Source organism: Mixophyes fleayi, chromosome 10 (genome assembly GCF_038048845.1).
Source record: "Mixophyes fleayi isolate aMixFle1 chromosome 10, aMixFle1.hap1, whole genome shotgun sequence".
Classification (NCBI taxonomy): domain Eukaryota; kingdom Metazoa; phylum Chordata; class Amphibia; order Anura; family Limnodynastidae; genus Mixophyes; species Mixophyes fleayi.
Genome location: NC_134411.1, coordinates 99816046 through 99841103, shown reverse-complemented (window position 1 = coordinate 99841103; position 25058 = coordinate 99816046). Strand labels below are relative to the sequence as shown.

Below are 25058 nucleotides of genomic sequence, written 5' to 3'. Positions count from 1 at the left end.
GCAATGCAATAATAAGGAGAAAAGGCAGGAGCTGCCAGGCAAAGCAGCATGTAATGCATAAGCTTGCAGGCAGATCCTGACAATTGGGAGGTTTGCCACAGACGGTTACAAGAGAGACTGAGAGTGTTCCTGGGAGTCTGTGCAGGCTCAGGCTGCAGACAGGGTTAATACTTCACACCTCTGCACACAGATCACAGGATCACAGGTGGAGCACATGGGTGTGACTAATTTCTGGTTTAGTTAGTACTGGGGAGGAATTAGTTGGCGCAGCGATCGGTGTTTAGTGAGGAAACTGGATGTTTAGCCAGAAGTGTTGGGGTAAACTGTAAAATACTTTAGTTTGTTTGATTGCTGGACCTACACCTCTTTCTGACTGCACCACCCTGACGTCTGGGAATAACGAGCAGCAAAGTGGTTCAGCAAAACCTGTGCTTGTCACAAGTGGTATCACTGTGGGACTTGCAAAGGACAGACAGATCCTGCAGCTCACCCAGCCAACAAACCCAGGGTGGTGAGTGATGCAAAATCTGGTTACTATAAATATATTTGCTGCAAATGTGGTAAATGTATAGGTGATGCAAACTGTAATCGCAAAGCAAATGTATAAACTTGCTTGATGGTTGCAAGTGTAATTTAAAGGTGACACAAACCTATCACAAGTAATAGCTGTTAATTTATTCACAGATAAGCAACATTTTTCCTTTCCTGCACGACAAGGCACTGATATGGAGGACCTTTGTAGGGCTTTGCTGAATGTACGTGTGCAAACAAAATTAAGTTGTTGTCTGGCACTCACATACAAACAATATGTAAATCACTATATGTCAGCACATGCATAAAGGAGAATATTGTGCACAATGTAGCTGTATTGGGATTAAGCTCACCTGCCAATGCTGCATGACGTGTAAACTCCGGAATTGAGCTGACCTTGGTCTCTAGATCTGTAGTTCCAGGTTTGGTTATTCCAAAAGAAATCCTCACTAACCAGGTGTCAAAGTCGTATAATTGGATGAACGAAAGTATATTGGTTAATATGGTTTTACCGTGCGATTGCGATCAGTACGCCACGTAACACGTGGCATGGCGCGATCGCACGATAAGACACGCATGCATACACTCGCACTCTCCCATTCATGTATTTATATACTTCATATTTATAATGGTTCCATTCCACAGTCATTTATGAGCAGATGGTATACGGTTTATAGTTATATATATTATATGTACACTTTAGTGATATTTAAGGTTCAGGTTACAGGAAACATGTCATGTTTAGTATCATTGTAATCCCCTATTTATCCGCAGTTGTCCGGTTCATTCGCCGAAGGGATCGCACATTGCATACTCTAGTTAGCGATTTCAGGGAATAAATGTTTAAAATGATACCGTCTGTGTTATGTAAATAGACTAGTTGAAACTGGTCTCTGGGCAGGAGAATCAGAGTCATCATCCAGAGAGCAGACCCCCACCCTTGGAATGTTGACCCTCACCGTTGGAGGGGGTTGTTTGAACTGGCCTATGACATTACAATAGACCCTCCTGGACCTATAGAAGCAAGCCACGTCATCTGTATTGTTTTCTCTGTAACACTGATTGTATAGTGGAAGCTGTGATAGAATCTTTGAGGGCACATGGCCTTACTGCCAGTCCTGAGCTGTCATTGGCCATGCCAGAGGCAACATACTTGGGATATGTAGTTGGAAGCGGGGAAGGTCAAACCCCAGGTCAATAAAATGGAATCCAAGCAAGAGAGAGACCCAACTGAGGACATTTCTTGGCTTGGTAGGATACTACCGCTGGTTATTGGAGAAGTTTACCATCCTGACATCTGTGTAAGATACTTGTCAAAGTATCTATAATGTAGAAGTGACTGGATTGTGTGATAGTGTTACAATGAAGGCAGTAGTAATGGCAGGTTGGCATACCCCCGTATGCCCCCCACTTCCCCCACTGAACTGAACGTTTCATTGTCATTATCATCACCTATATTTACACCAGCCCTCATAAAAAGCATAACTGTGAACAGGGCCGCCAAGAGAAATTTTGTACAGCAACTTTTTGGGGCCCCTTCTATAGCCTCCGATGGGGGCAGGGCTACACTTTATGGCTCCCATTGTTTCGCCCAGAGCCGTAACTTAGAATTCTAGTGCCCTGGGCGAGAAAGACAAATGCCGCCCCCCTAGTCCTCAATTTTAACCAAATTAACCTAAAATATTCCTAAATTGCACCCCCCTTCAGCGTTGCGCCCTGGGCGGTCGCCCCTATCGCACAGCCCTAGTTACGGCCCTGGTTTCGCCCACCAAATGATCAGCTTGTATCTGTTCACCTTTCAGCATGGTTTAGGCTTCCTATATCGCCATATAATAATATAGATAATGCCGCCACCTAGTGTTTTTCCTTGTGTACTACAGTACACATACTAAATTCACACAAAATTCCAGTTCCACACTAAGTTCACCCAAACACAGCCAGATCCAGCAAGATACATGCCTACCTCACACACAGACACCGGATCCATACCTGATTTGACCAGACATTCCGTTAAAAATGTCTTATGCATGCTAATGGACGCAAACCAATGCCTACCTAACTGAAACACAAAATATTCTGCTGGATCCATGAATATCCAACAGGATCCTTATTATTTTATGTGACTCTTGTATGGATCTGGATTCTTGTTTGGATTATACTTTGTATTTGGAGCCAGGTGTAGATCCGGGGGGTATTGTGTGAGTTTAGTGTGGATCCGGCAAGATCCTTGTGCACGTGTTTATATTTACTATGTGATGTGGAAGCCAACCTGATTGGCACAATAGTGACTCTTTACGGTTAATATTTTTTCAATTAAGCAATATAATATTCTTATGTTTTATGTGTCCAATTCTGTCCTTTTCAGAATTCAGCTGGAAGGGGTCAAAGTTTGACATGGCTTTAGCAGATGTATTCTTAGTGCAAAAGGACAATCTTATTTACCTATAAGTTTAAAGAACAATGAGAAAGGTCAAGCTGAATAAAGTTAAGTGAGATTTGCGATCCCAACAATTATAACAATGTTGGTCTATGTGGTTTCCTTATATTAAGGTAGACAATGTTCAATAGAAACTTCTTCACCATATTAGCAAACTGTAAATTATATTATAGATCTTTACATTGTCTAACAGATGCTGTTAAAATGTATAAAAGCATGTAATTGTGTGCACCATGAGACACCCCGCTCTGCTTGAGAGGTGTCCACATCTGATGTGAAAGGAATAAAGACTTCATACTTACTTCAGAAAAAATTATTTTTGCTTTATCATATGATTCCGGCTTTTACCACCTTCCCAGGGAAAGCATAAACCCTCGGAGGCAGTTGGATGACTCAGCCACTGTATAAAGCGCTATTTCATTATTCACACACAGTCACTGATACAAAGTATCACTGAGAGATTATCAGTGCACTGTGTCATTCATACTCCCTCTCTGATTGTTATTTAACCTTCTGTTCTAGGCCCGGGACGCGATTCCTCTGCTCTGCCTCTCGCTGTGTGTTTCTGTTACCCATACACATGGGACCGCTGACCCCAGGGCTTCTTGTAGTCTGTCTCATCCTGTCGGTCCATGCAGCAGGTGAGCGGCAATGTGTGATATTACTCTTATTACTCTTATATTAATGTGTAGTATAAAACAAGTTACACTCTGCAATTTATAAGCCAAACACTATATCCAACCAAAGCTAAATGAAATGTTTCTTATGTGTGTTCAAATAAATCGTCAATTACAATGGCCTCCGCATTTGAAGGGAAAGCGTCACCTGAAAAAAATAACTTTAGGGTCTGCTTTAGTATTAGGAGCAAATAAAATAAAAAAAAGGAGTAAATTTGTATATCGGCAAAACCATGTTGCACTGCAGGGGGTTACATTTAAAATGAAATTTATTGAATGTAACCCCATGCTACTAAAACTCTTATCCATTCTCTCCTCTCCCGTCTTGACTACTGCAACCTCCTGCTATCTGACACCCGTATATCCACACTTCAATCCATCCTAAATGCTGCTGCAAGACTGATCTTCCTCTCTCACTGCTCCACATCTGCTGCACCACTTTGCAAATCCATACACAGACTCCCTGTGTCTCCAGAATCAAATTCAAATTACTCACCCTTACCTACAAAGACCAAAAACATCACCCCTGCATACATCTCAAATCTCATATCAAAATACTCTCCCTCCCGCCCTCTTAGATCTACCTCTGACCTGCGCCTTGTCTCGTCTCTGGTACCCACCTCTCACTCCCGCCTACAAGACTTCTCCCGTGCTGCTCCCCACTTATGGAATTCCCTCCCACGCTCAATCAGACTTTCCCACAGCCTTCAAATCTTAAGACGTTCTCCAAAAACCCATCTCTTTTTTTTTTTTTAAAGCTTATCTTAGCTTTTGATACTATTCACCCTAATGCACCCTCACAACTATCCCAATCTCCAATCTGAGCCACACTCCCTCCTCTTGTCTCAGCTGTGCCCTCTTCCCCTTAGAATGTAAGTTCTCTAATGAGCAGTGTCCTCCATACCCTTTGTTTACATGTCTGCATTTATTTTGTCGGCCTTGTGTGTCGTTTTTTATTAATGCAAAATCTTCATATTACAAAAAAAGATCACTGTGTATGTGGTTGTACCGTCTATAGGACAAGAGGATGATGGACCACTCCAGGACACAAAGTACGGGAAACTCTGGGGACGTGTCGTGACGGTAAAGGAAACATCTAGAACTGTTCATGCCTTTTATGGGGTACCCTATGCGGAGCCACCAGTTGGCCCCTTAAGATTCAAAAATCCGGAACCTCCTAAGCGATGGTGCTCAGTCCGAGATGCCTCCAAAAATCCCCCCATGTAAGTTCCCAAATGTTCTATTTGTCTTAAACTTTTCATAAAAGTGTTTTATATCTATGTTTTGTTTTTATGTTTAAGATGTTCCTGGCATCTGATCTAGGTTCCATAGAGTCGTCTAGGTTCTTTTAAAAGTTCCACATTTCTTCCACCCTACTTCTGCCCACTTCTTCCTTTGTCTTTTGCCATTGTTCAGAAGCCCCTCTGTTTTCACCCCTCCTTCCAATATAATGGTTGCCAATTTCTGACATAAGTAGAATCTTAGAACAAAATTATGGGGGTATAAACCCAATAAGTGATTGGATAAGAGCTTTATATCAATCGCCTCATTAGGTGTTTGCAAAATCCTAAAGCTTTGGAATTCATCAGAAATTACTTCAAGGGAAACCTTACGTTGCCTCCAATATCAGAGGACTGTCTCTACCTAAACATCTTCACTCTGGCGGATCGCGGAGAGAATTCCAAACTGCCTGTAAGTATTAATATATCGGAAGAGATGGTTTCAAGTCCGTCTTCCTCTGGATCATTGTAGGCAGTCACTCATAGACAACAGTATTGACAAGTATTTGTCTCTGTTATATGGGCAATGTCAACATTATCCAGCTCCTAACTTTGATCATCATATTTATAAGTAACTTATGTTGTGCTTACATCCAGAAAATACTACTACTGCTACTACTAATAATAATGAAGTTAGTTAAATGGGTGGACCAACATGGCAGAGGGGGCATAAGCTTCAAATGTCCCCCAACTTCGCTGCCTCCGGGTCATCCTCGAACTCCTCTCTCTCTTTTGGCCCCCACATTCTCTCTCTTGCTAAATCCTGCCGCTTCCAGCTGCGTAACATCGCACGCATCCGGCCCTTCCTTTCCCAAGATGCCACTAAATGTCTTATTCACTCTCTGATCATTTCCCGCATAGACTACTGTAACCTCCTCCTTACTGGCCTCCCCCACTCTCACCTCGCTCCCCTTCGATCTGTACTTAACGCTGCCGCTAGGCTCATCTTCCTTTCTCGCCGCTCCTCTTCTGTCTCCCCCCTCTACCAATCCCTTCACTGGCTCCCCTTACCCTACAGAATCCTGTTCAAGCTCCTCACTCTTACATACAAGGCCCTCGCCAACTCCACAGCACCCTACATCTCCTCCCTCCTCTCTATTCATGCTCCATCCCGCCCTCTCCGATCGGCCAATGACCGTCGCCTCTCTTCCCCCCTGATCACCTCCTCCCACGCGCGTATCCAAGACTTCTCCCACGCTGCCCCCCTCCACTGGAACCAGCTCCCTCCCTCCATCAGGACTTCCCCTAATCTGTCCAGTTTCAAACGGTGTTTAAAAACCCACCTTTTTCTTAAAGCCTTCCAGTCTCCCACTTAACTTCCTACCTTTTCTTCTGACTCTTCCCCCTCATTCCCCTTCCCTTATCCTTATCCTCCATTCCTCCTTCTCTCCCCTCTCCCTTGTGTCTCTCTGTCAGTCTTCCCCTCCCCTTAGATTGTACGCTCCTTCGAGCAGGGTCTTCTCTCCTCCTGTCTTCACCACTTTTAACTCTGCTCGCCAGCTACCTAACCTTACTCCTTGAGAACCCTCTTCCCCCATCCCCTCTCGCTTCCTCCTCTTCCCCTGGGGGTCTCCCACTCATCCGTGCCCTCCCTCCTTGGTGCCGTTGTTGGCTGACCTTCCCCTGCCCCTCTAGCTGTGCCCTGAGCTCACTGAGTTACTGTGATTATTGTTTACTGTTCTGTGCCGTCTCTCCTCGTATTGTTATTTCGTTTGTCCCTGTACGGCGCCGCGGACACCTAGTGGCGCCTTATAAATAAAAATTAATAATAATAATAATAATAATAATAAAAAAAGTGGCCATCTGTATATATCATTTGTACATAAATGGGCAATGAAAGGCAACAAAAAATGTTGTATTTATAATGTATTTGTCTATTTTGTTTTGTTTCTGCAAAGTTTGACCGTACTTTGTTCCCAGGTGATGGTCTTCATACACGGGGGAGGGCTAACGGTCGGTGGTGCCATTCTGTTTGAGGGATCTGCCCTGAGCGCTTATGAGGGTGTAGTGGTTGTGACGATCCAGTATAGACTGGGACTGCTGGGATTCTTCAGGTATGTCCAGGTTTTCACACCTCATCCCTGTAGATCCATAGTGTTACCATATGTGGTGGTAACGCTTAATCACGTATGTCTCTTGTTGGTAACATGTTGTGTTTTCCCTGATTGAGATTATATAAACAACTTTTTTAAGCATGTTTACCTAGGACCTTACAACAATAAAAACATTGTAAAATAAAATAACGTACAATGGTAAATGCAAATGTTATGAAACTACATTGCATCCTCAATAATAACAGTAGGAAGTCATACTTATTAAGAAGTGAGAATCATTAAGGCTGGAGCATACCATTGACAAACATTACGGGGAGCCACCCCAAAGACAATGAACATTAATACGATGAGATCAAGAGAAAATAATGGCTGGTTCATTCATACATACTCTGCTTTGAAACTATGGGCCTGATTCATTAAGGATCTTAACTTGAGAAATTTCTTATTTTAGTCTCCTGGACAAAACCATGTTACAATGCAAGGGGTGCAAATTAGTTTTCTGTTTTGCACATAAGTTAAATACTGACTGTTTTTTCATGTAGCACACAAATATCAACTTTAAATTTCAGTGTACAAATAAGCTATCAAGTATTCGTGTGTTACATGAAAAAACAGTCAGTATTTAACTTATGTGCAAAACAGAAAACTAATTTGCACCCCTTGCATTGTAACATGGTTTTGTCCAGGAGTCTTTCACAAGAAGTTTATCAAGTTAAGATCCTTAATGAATCAGGCTCCTATATCATGTCCCTGAAACAATGGTGGACACCATGAATCCGATAGGGTATCCATTAAGATCTCCCACACCTGATAATAAACCTGAGTGTGTTTTTTCTTGTGTCATTGAAGCCTCTACCCAGTCCATATGGAATAAATGATATAGTTTTTCTTTAAACAACGCTGAAGTAGGAGGTAGTATTTAGGGCCTATAGTTGGAGAACACTTTTTTTGGCGGCTGCAGAAACTGCCAATAATAATTTCTACAACTCTTCGTTATTTTCAGATCTTTAGGCAATATACCAAAAATAGTCCACTCAGCCGTTAAGGGGACATAATTCACCAAATGGTCATTAGCAAATCTCCAGCTATTAGCCCAAAAACGTTTAATGACTGGGCAGTCCCATAAACCATGAGTTATATCTGACATGAGAGAGCCACATTTCAGACAACTATGATCCGATACAACATATTTGACAACTTTTAAACATAAAAAATACTTTATTCAAAGAACTTATTATTAACAAATTAATAACTTAATAATAATGTCCTACTTTGACCCGTGTCTCAGTACCGGAGACGAAGCTGCCCGCGGGAACTACGGATTGCTAGATCAAGTTGCAGCTCTGCGGTGGGTTCAAGAGAACATTGATAGTTTCGGAGGTGACCCCCAGTCTGTCACCATATTTGGCCAATCTGCAGGGGGAGTCAGCGTCTCTTCTTTGGTGAGTCTGTAGGGTAGATATATATAATGATTAGAGGATGTGATATCTTAAGCAAATGAGATTGGTCTGAGCGCTTTTAAGTTATATGCCAATATGAGGTGCAGCGAACGAGCAAGAGAGAGCTGACCTCGTAAATTCAACAGAATATTTTATATCAATAAAGACAAATTCAGTTTATTAATAAGAATAAGTTACATGTAATTCACATCCTATTTTAGTTGTTAAATTACAATTCCGAGAGATATCTCCTCTGGTCTACAAACTTTGAAGCGTTGTCTGAAAACCCACCTCTACAGACAAGTTTATAATATTCCTCATCCACCCTCTTAACCTCACTACATTACCCTATTACCATCCATTGCACAAATTCACACAAGACAATTACCCCCTGACCAACATTGTTGTGTGACAGGATCATTTAGCTTATAAGTCACTTTTAACTTTGCAGTCTGGCTGGACCGAAATGCAAAATGTAGATTTAACCTAATGTATCAAACTCCCATTGTCCCATAGATTGTAAGCTTGCGAGCAGGGCCTTCTCACCTCTTTGTCTGTTTTACCCAGTTTGTTTATTAGTTTACTGTGTTTGTCCCCAATTGTAAAGCGCTCCGGAATATGTTGGCGCTATATAAATAAATGTTGATGAGGATATCCTATTTCAGTTCTTAAAATACAATTCCGAGAGATATGAATTACATTTGAATTATTCTAGATTTAGAAACTGAATATACCAGTTTATGTAACAGCTGCAAAATTGTTACATATATCTGTTTTTGTGTTGATACTTTGTCTTGTTTGTTTTATTGATATAAAATATTCTGGTGAATTTATGAGACTTTAATCTTTACATTTCTAACTACCCAACCTCACTCTGATATACAGTGTTTTATTATAAGGAACTATACCAACCTTTGGTTACCTAACACTTACCTAATGACCATGGAGAATGGAAACGTTAAGAGAGGACAGAATCTGTTAGTCATTTAATAAACGTGTGTTAATCCTGTCTATATTGACGCTATTTCTAGGTGTTATCTCCCTTAGCCAGGGGGCTCTTCCACAGAGCCATTGCCGAGAGTGGGGTGTCGCTGGTCCCCGGTTTCTTCGTCAGTAAATCTGAAGATCTTGTTTTTAATCGAAATGTAAGTAATCTGATTATTCAAAAATCATCTTTTATTTCAATTGTTACAGAGTCTGATTAAGAAGCAAGATAGTGGTTTGGGTCCCCTACCCCCCACATAAATACAGGTTGGAGTAATCCGGGGCTCTCATGACCCATTTGGCCCTATACGATAGCCTAGTTGCCTAATGGATGATCCGGCTCCGATTACAAATCATCACCATCATCATTTATTTATAAAGCGCCACTAATTCCGCAGCGCTGTACAGAGAACACTCTCACATCAGTCTCTGCCCCCATTGGAGCTTACAGTCTAAATTCCCTTATATACACACACACAGACAGAGAGAGAGATTAGGGTCAATTTGTTAGCAGCCAATTAACCTACCAGTATGTTTTTGGAGTGTGGGAGGAAACCGGAGCACCCGAAGGAAACCCACGCAAATACGGGTGAGGACATACAAACTCCTCACAGGTAAGGCCATGGGCAAGAATCGAACGCATGACCCCAATGCTGTAAGGCAGAAGTGCTAACCACTGAGCCACCGTGCTGCCCTCACAGGCTCAGTAAGCACCCTATGTTAATAGCTATGTGGATGCAGATCTCAGCTGTATTTTCATTTCCTGATCCTCTTAATAATCTGGACTCCACAGCCAGTAGCGGATATAATCCAAATATATAAGTGAAAACCAGGAGTAAATGTTTATTATAACAAACAGTACTAGTAGGTTAATTGGCTGCTATCAAAATTGACGTGTGTGTGTGTGTGTGTTAGGGAATTTAGACTGTAAGCTCCAATGGGGCAGGGACTGATGTGAGCGAGTTCTCTGTACAGCGCTGTGGAATCAGTGGCGCTATATAAATAAATGCTGCTGCTGATGATGAAGGGTTCCTATTTATGAGTTTGTATAATACGATGAGTTGGACCAAATCAAAGAAAGACTGAGATATCGAGAGTCCAGTCTTCCTTCCATTGTCCAAAATCCTTATTTTCTCTTCCATCCTGCAGGCGGTGGCCAACGTCTCTGGCTGCAACTTCGATACAGTTATAGAATGTTTAAGGAGGAAAACAGAAGATGAGATCATTTCGATAACTGTTGCCACGGTAACACTTTTTTCCATTTTTATGGGAGCATTGGGTTACACTTGTAAAAACTACGGACAGAATAGTAGAATGTAATAAATATATAGAAGACTATTTCTGTACACCCAATCTCAGAAAAGGTCTTATATCTATCTAGATAAAGATATATATATTATTATATACACTATAAAATGAACAAAACGTACAGAAAAATAAATATAGTTTGTTTTCACGCAGCCATCACTTGTTTTCCCTGTCGTGGTGGATGGCGTATATTTTACCAAACCGCCGGAAGAGATTTTGGCAGGCCATGAAAGCAGCGCTGTCCCCTTTATGATCGGAGTGAATAATCAGGAGTTTGGGTGGATGATGCTAATGGTAAGAAATCTGTCTGTAAGTAAATCTCTAATCCTAATCCAGGAGACGCGTGAATTCATTAAATCTATGTTTGTTTTGTGTGGACAGAACTTGAACCTCACTGGAATAAGTGGAGGGATGGATAAGGACACCGTTGAATCGATTTTGCGTAGCCTTCCTATGCTGGTAAGAATATCTATTGCCACTAGAAAAAAAACAAATAAAATAATTGATAACACCTATACATTAAAGCACAACCCATAGATTCTCCATCAGATTGATCTCTATGTCATGTTCCTCAAACCATTCCTGAACAATTGTTGCTGTGCGGCAGGGTGCATTATCCTGGTAAAAGAAGCCACTGCCATGACGGGGTGCACTTGGTCCGCAAAAATGTTTGGGTAGATGGTACGTGACAAAGTAACATCCACATGAATGCCAGGACTCAAGGTTTACCAGCAGAACATTGCCCAGAGCATCACACTGCCTCCGCCGGCTGCCTTCTTCCCATAGTGCATCCTGGTGCCATCTCTTCCCCAGGTAAATGACGCACCCGGCCGTCCTCATGATGTAAAAGAAAACATGATTCATCAGACCAGGCCACCTTCTTCCATTGCTCCGTGGTCCAGTTGTGGTGCTAATGTGCTGATTGTAGGTGCTTTCAGCGGTGGACAGGGGTCACATGGGCACTCTGACCGATCTGAAGCTGCGCAGCCCCATACGCAGCAAGCTGCGATGCACTGTGTGTTCTGACACCTTTTCTATTTCAGCAATTTGTGCTACAGTAGCTTTTTTGTGGGATTGGACCATATGTTCTAGTCTTCGCTCCCCACAAGCATCAATGAGCCCACGGTGCCCATGAACCTTTCGCTGGATCCTTCCTTGGACCACTTTGGTAGATACTAACCACTACGTATGGGAACACCCCACAAGACCTGCCGTTTTGGAGATGCTCTGACCCAGTCTTCTAACCATCACAATTTGACCCTTGTCAGAGTCGCTCAGATCCTTACTGTCACGGTTTGGTATTTTGGACTCTGGATCTGTTCATAGATGTTGTGGGAACAGATCCTCGGGGAGTGAGAATATGGTAGTACACTGGTAAGTGGTAATGATAGCCTGAGGTTCAAATAGATGCCAGATGCAGGATAATAGTACAATCAGAGGTTTAATAATGACTGGATGAATATACAGGAAAGTCTTGATATATGTAGATATATACACACTAGGAGCGTAGTACAAGGTGGGCGGAGCCACCGGCAATATCATATGCAATATGAACAATCAGCATATAATTAGATATGGTTTTGAATGCACAGTCCAGCAATAAGGTGGAAAGAATAAGGCAGCAGGTATATGGTATCACAGTTGAGCAGCCCACATCAGAGGAGAGATTAACTGTTTCAGGTAGCAGTATATGCACAATAGATGCGGCAGCAATCAGGAACCAAATAATGCCTTAATGCTTTCAATAATACATGAACAGTTCAGCCAGAGAAAAGAACAACAAGCAGCTTGATGATACGACCTGTGGAGTGTCATACAGCAGAGATAGCTGCAGCATGAGCTGAATAGTCTGTGGAGTGTCATACAGCAGAGATAGTTGTAGCATGAGCTGAATAGTCTGTGGAATAGTACACAGCAGAGACAGTTGCAGTTTGATCTGTATGGTCTTTAACAGCAACACAGCAAGGCACTGACGATCCAGGTGAGAGCTCACAGAGTAGTTAGGAACCTAATCAGACTGGTAACATGATCAACAGGCCCAGAGGAAAGGAAGGAAGCGCCTTTTCAAGTCTGGAGCCAACGCAGGAACCAATAGGAATCTTAATTAGAAGTAGACAGGTAATCAGTCTCCACCTGTGCAGATCAGAACTTGGAGGTTTGAAGTCTGTTAATGAGACACCTGTGAGTGTCTCAGTCTTGTGGAAGCCAAATGAGCAGCGTGTGACACTTACGTTGCCCATTTCTCCTGCTTCCAACACATCAACTTCAGGAACTGACTGTTCACTTGCTGCCTAATATATCCCACCCCCTGACAGTTGCCGTTGTAATGAGATAATCAATGTTATTCACGTCACTTGTCAGTGGTTTTAATATTGTGGCTGATCGGTGTATACCTTGATCCCTTCTGTATAAAATACGTAAACTTCAATTTATTTATTTTTTCATGCTTCCTAGAACAATGTTTACAAAATCCAGTCCTCAGTGCCCCCTAACAGTGCAGGTTTCCAGGTGACCAGTGATGCAATATAACATATCCACAGGTGGTAGAATTATATCAGTCAGTAATGATTATACCTGTGCTCAAACAAGGTGATCTGGAAAACCTGCACTGTTGGGGGGCCATGAGGACTGGATTTGGGAAACTCTGTCCTAGAAGTTATCAGCTTCTGTCCTAATTCTAAGTGTCTTCATCAATTTTGCAGCATTGGGACTTAAACTTTATCCCTCTGGTGATGGAGGAATACTTTGGTGAAACGGAAGATCCTCACGAAATACGAGACCGGTTCCTGGATTTATGCGGTGATATATTGCTTGTAATACCAGCCCTGAAGACCGCTAAGTATCACAGAGGTACGAGGGTGACTACAGCGCAGCATCACCCTGCACAAGATGTCACGTTATGTATTGTATTGTAGTATACTGTATATTCTGGCTCTTATACATTTGGTGTATCTAGATACCGGGTTTCCTGTGTTCTTCTATGAGTTCCAGCACCGACCCTCATTTTTCCATGATACAAAGCCGGATTTTATTAAAGCAGATCACGGGGATGAACTCCTTTATGTGAGTGGCACTCCATTCCTGACTGGAGACCTGATATACAATAGTAAGTTACCGTTACAATGTTGCAAGGATGGATTAGTAACTATCTTGTACTTTTTTTATGCTCTAATTAATAAGATAATTTGCAAATTATTGTTTTTTATGGTTTCTGCTTCCTTATGGTTGAAATACAAGAAAATTGTGAAATATACATCTGTAAACATATAAGGTGTCAAACAACTCTGCTCACTGCCTAAGTTTGCTGCTCTAAATGAGTCAAAGGAAGTCCTAATCCAAACCTTTCCATCCACCCCATACTTGCAATCCCACCAACCTTATCCACATATCTCCACTACCCCCTCTTCCCTTCTCCTGTGCACTATGGAACACCAGGAGGGTATATGTAGCAAGCTGAGAGTTTTCTGGCTATCATTATGTAGAATGTACTAAATAAATTATAGCTAGAATCTGATTGGTTTTTTTCAAACCTGCCGGAAAACTCTCAGCTTGATACATTTACCTCCAGATCTATTTGTAACAAACTTGGATCTATTCATTCCTAAATCCCTCAACCTCCTTGCCATTACAGGAACCTGGCTCACCTCCTCTGACACTACATCCCCTGCACTACTCTCCTATGGGGGAGTCTCCCTCAGCCACACTCCCGGACCTGGAAACAGACAAGATGGTGGAGTAGACATTCTACTCTCTCCAAGCTGCACCTTCCAAGTCATACTCTCTGAACCCTCCCTCTCATTCTCTTCCTTTGAAGTCCACACTATCAGTCTATTTTATCCTCTCCACCTTCGTGTTGCTGTCATTTATCGCTCCCCAGGTCCAGTCTCCAAATTTCCTCGCCCCTGCACCCAAATTTACACATACACGACACCTAAGTACCCTTAACTCAATTCACTTCTCATCTTCACTAAAACAACTATTTTCTCCAATGACTGCATTGTCCTCCCATAATCAGGCTGCCTCTTTCTACAACAAAACAATCCCTTCAGCCCCAGACATTGCAGCTCTAGCTACAATGTAGTCTCAGACGATCCAAACCCCAACCATGGCACACCAATCAGACCTACTACCCTCAAAGTCCTCCCGCATTGCAGAGTGCCACTAAAGGAAATCTCGTTCCTATCCCAATTTCCTCCACTACAAATTCATCCTTTCATCTAACAGCGCTGTCCTTTCAATTGCAAAATAAACATGACTTTGCCACCTACTTCAAAGAAAAAATGGACACCATTCGAAATAATATTTTCTCATGCCAAATTCCACTCGCTCCACCCACTGTTCCTTCACCTTCACCTACACTCCCCAATCCACCCTTAATTCATTCTCGCCAGTAACTGAAATCAAAGTCTCTACACTCACCTCATCACCCTACAACCTGTAGGGATGTCACTACAGAATGTGCTCATCCCATTAGGACTCTTTTATGAAAACATACAAATCTGTAAAACTGCTACTACCATTCACAGAAGTGTCTATAAAAGCTGTTTCTGAGGTCACAAATATAAAACAGAAAAAAATGGATTCATAATCTTGTTTCTCTCCCAAGATACGTTCACAGAGGAAGAAAAGGTTTTAAGCAAAACCATGATGAAATACTGGGCTAACTTTGCACGATATGGGTAAGGAAATGTTTGTTTTCAGTCTCTTTAGTCACCAAAGGAACAATAGTTGCAAAGGTTGTCTTACTAGTTACCAGACCTCTAGCAGAGTGTATCTAACTGTACCTGTATCTGAAGTCTGCCCTCTCCAGTGGCAGAGAGATCATATACAATCCACTGTATACGTCTGGCTTCACCGATGGGGTATTTGTCCGGTATCTGTGGAATTTAAGTCTGAGGTCAAACGGGGATCAACGCACTGATACTTTATATAATACATATACACTAAATGGCCACTTTATTAGGTACATCTACTCTACTACATGTGAGATATGTTATAAATGAACATCCACTGATCATCTTCTCACCTGCAGGAACCCCAATGGCCCTGGTTTGGTAAACTGGCCGGAGTATGACGAGGGTGAAGATTACCTTGCAATCGGCTTAGAACAGAAATCGGCTACGAGGCTAAAGAAAGATAGTTTCAGATTCTGGACAGAGACCATTCCTGGGAACATTCAGGAGGGGTTGGAGTATCAAGGAGACCACACAGAGTTGTAGAGCGTACGTATGAGCAACGTCTGGCACTTCTGCTGTTGTGGAACTACAAGTTTTATTGTTTCCACAGGTTTTAAAGAACGCACTACCAATGGGTTCAAATATTTATCATGTTCGTAGATCTCACAGTGTTCCGATATGCAAATCCACAGTCTTTGTAGATCATGTCATTTTTAAAACAAATGGAGAACACTATTAAGTGTTCACTATGCACAGAAAATAAATTGTCCAATGGCTATTTGTTAAGTATCTTCCATTACATTTAAAAATAAAATATATAAACATTTTTAAACTGTTGGTTAACATTGAATATAATGACATTTTGGGGGGGAAACTATTTTACTGTTTCATGTTGTGTTTCCCCTGTATTGCCTGTAGGTGTCACCCTTGTCACTGCTGTCCATGACCAGGATTAAGTTGTGTCCAGCAGTTCTCTACAGGCAGCTGCATAGTACAGAGATGGAACCTTACACCAGAGCAGCAAACACATGCAATAAACTTGTTTGGTCTTTCATTTTAGTTTATTCTGTACATTAAACTTGTCCTTACAAGGTGCGCTCCTGATTGGTTATTTGCTTTATTTGCTCCTGTTCTGTCGAACCTTGTTGTGTGTGTGGTCAGATACACACCTGTGACATCACCCGACCTTCTATACTAGTACACCTAGTCTGGTGCACAAACAACAGGTTTCCTAGCATCTTTTTGCTTGCAGTGTATTACTTATTGTCTTCCTGTTAGTGATCCGGCTCTTCCTTTACCCTGGATTTCTGTGACCCTGACATCGGTTTGTTCTATTGTCCCTGAACTTAGCCTGACCTTGGTCTGTGTTTGAAATTGTTATCCCCATCTCTACATGTAGTGTCCTCTGCTGCCTCGTGTGGCTAGCCTGGGAAATGCAACCTGTTACCTCCCTACCATGGTCCCTGGTGAAAGCCAAGGTTCTCATTAAACTTCACACACCAGGTTAACTAGTAGGACAGTGAGTTAACATTTGGGACTATTTGTTACAGTTTGCTGACCCCATGGAACATGGCGACATATTGCTTCAAGCCTGAAATTTACAGGACCTCTGTGAGCGAGTGGAGGGGCCGGAGAATAAGACCAAATAATTCAGTCTGCATTGATGCACTTCAGGCCTCATAGGCTGCACCTTTTGGCATTTAGGTCTCAAGTACATCTGTAACGGGTGCTGGGGAGATGAGGACACACCAACTGCAATCCCCTTCCCAACACCTAAAGTACTCACCAGATCCTGAGGAAGAACGAAGAAATCCCTGCACCTTACTGAGCAATGACTGGACAAGCACTCCTTCTGGGAGGGCAACCTGGTTGTATCGTCTTCACTACTTTTCTAGGACCTACAGTAGGGCATAGACAAGGACAGACCGAGCCAGAACACACCAAGAAAACAAGGCAACACTACACTACACCATACAATGAGTTAGAGCCGGGACCATCTCACCAATGATCACCGGCCTTTGAATCACACAGAGTCAATACCTTATACAGTACCATGGGCCGGACATGCCAGTTATTCCAACATCCGAATTATTGTACTTCCCAGTATGCTCCCGCCCTAGCTTGCCCCAGACCACCACTCACCTCCTGGAAACTCGGCTTCTAAGCCTGTCGTTGGGAACTCAGAACTTAATGCCCTTTTGGAACTACTCAGCAGGTACAGCCCTCCTCACTCCCGCACTGGTGCTTCTGTCCTCCCGGCGTAACCTCACGGCCAGTTCCCTCCCTGCCCAGGGCCTAGCGCCCTGCTCGTCTATTTCAAGGGCTTTGCGCCCTGCCTCACTATCAAGAGCCTAGTGCCGAATTTATCTCAGGGTCTGGTGTCCAAGTAAACAAAAGGGCCTGGTGCCCGATTATCCTACCTATCCCTCTATTTATCCCGGGCCTAATGCCCGATTGCCAGCTCAGGCCTTACATCTGCGGTGAAGGGGAAAAGACAGCGTACGGGTGGGGGCCCGCGAAAGGGAGTGCCCACAAGGGCCCTACCTGTATCCGGGCTTCTGCTGCAGGTTTGTCCGCCGATTCTACCATGACCGTCACCCCAGCCTTACCGCTCCGTTGGTCACTTCTTGTCGTGGCCCCGACGTCTTCTTGGGCAGGGTAGCTCGCAGCCCTTACAAGGGCTCCCTGCCGCTGCTCCGCGTTGATCTGCGATGGTTCTTTCTTCCGATCTGCTCTTACTCGCCGCTCTTCTCCGCCGTTGTCTTTTTGTCCCGCCCCGGTAGAACCAAAATGGATGCCATGTGACAACGCGGCAAGCCTGGTCTGGCTCCCAACGGTGCCAAAATTCAAAAGGCCGGGCAGAGTTCTGATTGGCTCCCCGTCCCAGCCATCACTGTCTGTACTGCTGACGAGCTATGGCACATACGGAGGGACCCACCATATGCGCAACATTCAGGCGAGTCCCCCACACATCTTTTGTTTCTGCATCCACAATAAGGGTAGCGGCAGCTCTGTCCCAAGATTATCTGGATTAATTTCACTTCAGAAGTATTTCATATTAAAATACAGATAGAAAATTAATAGTAGAGAGATCTACAGCTCTCTGCGGTCTCTTTCCTCTGACAACATTCAGATTTTCCCAAGAAGGGTCTCAGGGCAGAATTGAAACCTGTCCTCCTTTAGTCTGGTAGAATTTGGTATCAATCTGTTCGCAATTGCATGAGAACATTTCCAGTATTATTTATGTAGCACTCGCACTTCGCGAACACTAGTTATAAACAATATTGTTTCTTCATACAACAAATAGCTAGTTCACCGGGATCATAAAAACAAGTTTATACAGGTCTAGAGGCGGGTATCTGGAGAAGGATTTCCATTGTGCGGTGGAACCGGACCATGTAAAACAAATGAGTTTCTTCCCTGGTCTCAGAAAAAAAAGATATCCCTTACCAAAATATACACAATATAAAAAAATAAGTGCTTTTGCAATTATATAAATAAGCACCCTGCGCTATTTCATTTAAATAAATTTATACCATAAGTTATTTATAAGTGATACACTCACAAATGTGTGTGGCTATGTTTAAGTATTGGATGTGGTATAATTGAGGGTGGTATGAATATGGAATATTGTAAATATAGTTATTCCACACAGCATCAGTATGTTCACAGCAGCGCATAATATTTAAGGAGACAAGTGAGCTGATGTTTACGGAGACAGTGACCTGTCCATTCAAGTGGTTGTGAGTGGGGCAGCATTAGAGGAATAGAAACACGTACACAGACTGAGAGTTATATACGGGAAGGAGCAGGGTCCCCCAGAAGCACAGAGTAGTAATGTGAGTAATGTATAGGAGCATCTATATTTGTAGGACAATTAAAGCCAAAATATTTTTTAAAAATTATTTTAACACTCCACTTATGTGGAATCTATTGATACATGTGAAAGTAATACATGGCTATTCTTTATTACCTTATGTTAGTTCTACAATCTCATTTGCTGCTGGTAACTGATGTTTTCACTAAGAGTGTAAATGACTGTTCTGTATAGTCAGTATAAAGGGAATGCTAGCACATGGTTCTGAATAAGTGTTATATATGTACAGATAGAAGGACTATAAAGTAAGCATGTAGCCTACATTACTGATATCAGCGCAGTTTATTGATTTTTCCAAATCAGTGAGTAGAGATGTGGGCCAGGCCTCCTCAGAAATATGGCAACTTGGAAACAAATTTTTGAAAACAGAGCAGTTTTGACAAGACAAGAACATGAGACATTTCATCACACAACACATCAAGATGTTTTCAGTAGTAACTGCACTTCACAGTCATTTTATAGCTGTATTTTAATATGGATACTTCTGGATAAAGATCTACAGCTCTGTCCGGTCTCCTCTTTCATCTGACAACGTTTGGATTTTACCCCCAAGAATCTCGGTCCAGAATTTAATCCTGTCGTCCTTTAGTCTGGTAGATGCTTTCTGTCTTAAATCAATTTCCAGATAATGTTCATCTGCGTCATATTGTGGCCATTCTACTAGACCCGGTCCATTAGGATCACTGCAGAGAATAAAGGGAATCACCTACTGTTAATCTATTAATTACTTTGTGTCATCATTGTTTAATGTGCAGAACACATGATGGAGAATTTGTCACCCTCAGCTATCCTGGCAATTGCCCCTTGTAATAGGATTTCATTTTTGCTACCCTTGTTATATTATTACCAGCAATCGTTACCCGTCTATACGTCATGTAAAGACAATGATGTAATAAGGACATCAGGGGCCGTTCTCTTACCCATGTCTGGCAAAGTTTGCCCAGTAACTCATCATTGTTCTACTTAGGGCTTTTTCCTCATCGGTAGCATCACCTTGGAAAGAGAGTAAAGATATTTTTCAGTGGGCAAAAATTCTAATACATTTTCATAGGCTTACAAATGGCAGCATAGTTTATATAAAACCGCTATAAACTATGATATAGGCCAAACTTTAAGAATTCAACAAAAAAGTGGTAGATGAGGCAATATTCAAACACTTATTTGTGTATCAATTGTCCAAATACCAATGAATTAACTACTGGAATTCTCTTAATAACTTCCTTTTAGATGAAGCATGTAATTAGTCATTAAACAATATTCTCTGTTCAATGTTTCTCACGGGTAAAATAGAACAGTTTCAAATTATCTCAGGGAGTTGTCCTTTCCCAGACTTACCAGCAAAGATAACTCCATCCCTTAGAAAAGGTCCTCCCAGGACATAAATCAGCTCGTCTGAGTGATCGGCTTTCACATAGTCTGGTTTTATATCCTTAAACAATGACGGGCGATGCTGGAACTCATAAAAGTAGACAGGGAGCCCAGAATCTACCAGGTGAGGAGAAGATGAGGAGTTACAGGTGGGATGGACCATTTTACAGATAGTCTACAGGATTTCAGTGATATTAAATAAAAATACATCTGTAATCAATGAGGACAGCCATGTTGTTGGAGACCATTACTAGTGACCAACTTTGTTCTTGGATAGTACACAGGGAGAGACGTTTCTGACAGATAAATGCAATGCAAAAATGTGTTTATTTAACCGCTTTACCGCATCCATGTATATATGTGCATGTCTGATGTGCAAGGTAATTAGCACTATGCTTTTTGAGAGGTGATATTACAGCTGTAGTGAGAGACGAGTGTGTCTGCTAGGTGCTATGTCCTGTGTTATTACTGCCAGCGTTGTAGTAATAGAGATAGCAGTGGTAATAATTACAGCTGATTGTGGGGGGCTCGGGGGCCAACTGAAACACATCTAGGCTGCCAAGGCTTACGGCTGCTTGTTTTCTCCCGCTCCATGACACCACCAGCTTGGCCAGTGTACAATCCATAGGTGGCTTTCTAAATTGGGAGACACTGTATTGCATTCCTGTTTCTAAGCTGACCTCACTGGTGGCTCCATGGCAATGAGGAATCGGACATGGGAATCAGGATTGGGAGACATGGGAATAGGGCTGCCAAAGGTGGGTACAGGCGGTACATCAGCTAGGTGCCCAGACAGTCTAAGTGCTCCGAACAGACCCCTCTATCTGTCTGGGCCCCCTGGTCTGTCAGCTGTGATTCTGCATGCAGCGGATCCCTGACTGATAGGCTGGGAGCACGATGACATCACTGCGCGGCACGCTCCCTGCCTATCATTGTCTTGGAGCCGCTGCATCGCGTCGTGAACAAGGCAAGTTAGTTGGAGGCATGTACTGTGATGAGGGAGGAGTGGGGCCCTGCCAGATTAAATTGTAGTGGGGCCCACAGTTTCTGATGGCAGCCCTGCTCGAGGGATAGACATGAAGGCAGGAGACACACAAAGGGAGAGAAACATAAAAGCCAATGGTGGGGGGGGGACATGAGCTTGGGCAGGAGTAGACAGATGCTGCAGACAGGAGACAAGGGGGGCAGCATGCCAGGTCCACAACTACACAGAGCTGGCAATCTTTGGGGTGTCACCCTTCACATTTAATGGGGTGCACACTGTGCTTCTATGTTGCATTCGGGCTTAGGGTACAAAGCTGACTTGTGGGCGCACTCCGAGCAATGTAATAAGATGCCGTCCAGATGTTCCCTCGCTCTAATGGTTAGAAGCCATAAATGAGGGTAAACCGAGCAGTGTAAGAGAAAAACAGAGATATTCCATGTAATGACAAGGGTGGTACAAAGTGGTAGGAGGGTGGACTGAGAGGTTAGACCTCTGCGCACTGCGCCGCTTCAGATTTTCCTGCCCTATCACTATTCTAGTCTGTGGAGGGGTCCTCTGAGGGGAGTAGGCGGGAACCTTAATCCGCACTGGGAGTAACACTGGTGCGATATCAATGTGCGACACGGAGGTTCTAGCTGTGCCTCATACCTCGGTGGTATCTTGCAGTCCTGACAGATGGCACAACAAACAATATGTCTCCACACAAGTCAAGCAACCGGTCGCGGAGCTCAGAAGGATCCTGTGTGTCCCCAATATACTCATCCATGACAAAAGGGATCTCAATGGAGCTTAAATCCTGCAAAATTGTGCAACAAGGACATAAACTGTAATATCAGTGTCCAGAACAACACTATACAAACTATATCACTGTACAAAATACAATTAGTGAATCATGTAACATAAATCTGATGTATACACATCTATCTTACCAGAAAGGGAATACTTGTTAGTGCCATCTGGATGAATTCCCTGCTCATTGTCATACTAGTCAGATTAAATGCCTGGACACAAAAACAAACAAAAACTACAATAAAATACAATATTATAATAATATTCAATTATAAAGCAAAACATTGTAATAGTCAAAGAAGTATTTTTAGTGCTGCACGTTTACATAAACTTTGAAATTAAAGTTCAGTTACTGTTGTCTGTCGTTATCATAAACAAAGGGAAATATGAAAACATTGTGCATTAAATATAACCTTAAGGAACAACAATGTATTCTATTGTTTAAAGGAATTACAAGATGTCATCAATATACATAAGGCCATATGTTCACTTATTATATCAATCACCGTCTGTGTAACTGTTACATTGTAATTATTCTTTGTGATTATAGAATAGACCATAGGGCGCACTTCTTATCTTGTTACTAACAACATTTGAACAAATAAACCCCTAGTACTGACCCTTCATAAACTGCTCTACAATGTCAGTAAAACATGTACTAACATAGGAGAGCCCCTGAGCCGCCTAGCTGCCGCAGAGCGCCAAATTCAGAGAATTGTTTCCCATCTCCGACGCAGCTGTTGTCCAATGACAAAGCAGAGCCGAGCGCCGACACCTCTGATGTAGCGGAGGATAGAGGAGGGGAGGGAGCAGCGCACACTGCGTAGTAATCTTATTACCGCGTGTGTGCAATGTAGTTCCGCCTTCTCTGGGCACTCCCCAAGCAGACAGCTGCACCAAGCGTCAGAGAATAGGCAAATATGGAGGAGAGAGTGGAAATACAACGCTCTTTCCTTTATACTGGCCGCAGTACACACATCCGTCATCTTATATTATGATTAATAATATGTGTCAGGCCTCTAACAGATGTTAGGCAAGATGGGGCCCAAGGCAGATAATGGATGGAGCCTTATATTGATAGAACTGTATATAAAAACTGTGTTAAAGAATAAAAACAAATACCGAAAATTAAAATCAGCATACAAAACTTAATAAACCTACTAGTTGATTAATTGGCTGCTATGGACTTGGTGACGCTGTATAAGTGATGATTATGATATAAACCTAGAGATGTGCGATTGTGCTCTGTGGTCAGTAGTGAAAATTTGGAGCTCAGAAAGATTTTACTAGGTAGTAAACAAATCAAAACCCATGGTGGTGAGTAGTATACAGCAAAGAGCCCATGGGGGTGACTAGTATACAGCAGAGAGCCCATGCGGGGACTAATATACAGCACAGAGCCCATGCCGGCGACTCGTATACAGCACAGAGCCCATGCCGGTGACTAGTATACAGCACAGAGCCTGTACTGGTGACTAGTATACAGCACAGAGCCCATGCCGGTGACTGGTATACAGCACAGAGCCCATGCTGGTGACTGGTATACAGCACAGAGCCCATGCTGGTGACTAGTATACAGCACAGAGCCCATGCCAGTGACTAGTATACAGCACAGAGCCCATGCCAGTGACTAGTATTGTCACGGGCACTAGGAGTCTTTACCCAGGGATCACCAGGTGGTAGGCTTACCAGAGCAATGTAGATGGTAATAGGGTACTCTGGTAGCTGGGTGATCACGGAACAGGAAACAGCAGATGATGAGATGCTCAGGAAAGTCTATGACTAACAGCACTGGTAATATGGAGGTAATAGTACACGAGGAACTGTAGGACAAGGACACGTGAAGGTAGTCAGTGGTCTGCGATAGCAAGTTGTACCACTGCTATAGTGAGGAGGAATGTCCAACAGAAACGAGGAGGTGATGAGAGTCAGCGGTCTGCGGATAGCAAGTTGTACCGCTGTCTGAGTGAAGGAATGAAATCCAAGTGGAGGTATCCGGGGAGTCAGTGGTCTGCGATAGCAAGTTGTACCACTGCTAAGTGAGAGGATACTGGAACAGGTGATACTGGAAACAGGGATCAGTGGTCTGCTACTAGCAAGTTGTACCACTGAATATATATGTGAGGAGGAGCACGGGGAGAGACTGCAACACAGGATATACACAGGCACCTTATATACGATCCACAGTAACATGCACAATATATATATAAATGACTGAACAGGTCTGCAAATATAGGAAGTCTCTTGAAGTAGTCCAGCACAAGTTAACACAGTCAATGATGGCAATAGACTCAGCGGATAGCAGACTCCAGAGGAGAACCAACACAGTCCAGCAAGATATGCAATACACCAGCACAGTCAATGAGAAGTATGCATACCGTGGTTCAGAAGCAGGCAGTCAGATAGGAGTGCAGGGATACCTGAGCGGCAGGAGGCCGGCTGAATGAGAAGTCCCAGGATACCTGAGGCAGCAGTCAGTAGGTGCAGCGCACAGATAAGTAGACCAACAGGGACACGAATCCACAGGAATCAATAACACGTGGAACTGGACTCACGCAGGACCCAGGAGAGTGGAGATGATCCAGCAGAGGAGTAGTAGATGAGATATAAATCCAATGCAGACAGGAGGGTAGACCTGCGGGACACGTGAAGG

The 25058-nt window shown here is 43.0% G+C and overlaps 2 protein-coding genes across 3 annotated transcripts in view; one reads left to right on the top strand and one right to left on the bottom strand.

Annotated features, from left to right (window-relative positions):
* Nucleotides 1-222: 222 nt before the first annotated feature.
* LOC142104549 (fatty acyl-CoA hydrolase precursor, medium chain-like) lies at nucleotides 223-16490 on the top strand. 2 transcript variants are annotated; one of them, XM_075189282.1, is made up of 16 exons: nucleotides 223-511; nucleotides 2897-3020; nucleotides 3491-3609; nucleotides 4664-4868; nucleotides 5199-5337; nucleotides 6846-6979; nucleotides 8268-8421; nucleotides 9450-9563; nucleotides 10552-10647; nucleotides 10864-11004; nucleotides 11092-11169; nucleotides 13413-13560; nucleotides 13667-13816; nucleotides 15317-15389; nucleotides 15743-15932; nucleotides 16305-16490. In XM_075189282.1, exons 2-15 carry the CDS (start codon nucleotides 2992-2994, stop codon nucleotides 15927-15929), a joined length of 1767 nt encoding a protein of 588 aa, XP_075045383.1. In that variant the 5' UTR covers nucleotides 223-511; nucleotides 2897-2991; the 3' UTR covers nucleotides 15930-15932; nucleotides 16305-16490. The 2 variants fall into 2 exon arrangements, with proteins under 2 accessions (XP_075045383.1, XP_075045384.1); XM_075189283.1 differs by lacking the exon at nucleotides 2897-3020 and having other exon boundaries at nucleotides 224-511.
* Nucleotides 16491-19535: 3045 nt separating this feature from the next.
* LOC142103666 (fatty acyl-CoA hydrolase precursor, medium chain-like) overlaps nucleotides 19536-25058 on the bottom strand; it is a 30045-nt gene continuing 24522 nt past the window's right edge. The window contains exons 9-13 of the mRNA XM_075187783.1: nucleotides 22546-22617; nucleotides 22265-22412; nucleotides 20599-20748; nucleotides 20184-20256; nucleotides 19536-19946 (exon numbers count right to left, since the gene is read on the bottom strand). Of these exons, the coding sequence (XP_075043884.1) occupies nucleotides 19760-19946; nucleotides 20184-20256; nucleotides 20599-20748; nucleotides 22265-22412; nucleotides 22546-22617 (630 nt within the window). The 3' untranslated portion in view covers nucleotides 19536-19759. The remainder of the gene's footprint in view (nucleotides 19947-20183; nucleotides 20257-20598; nucleotides 20749-22264; nucleotides 22413-22545; nucleotides 22618-25058) is intronic.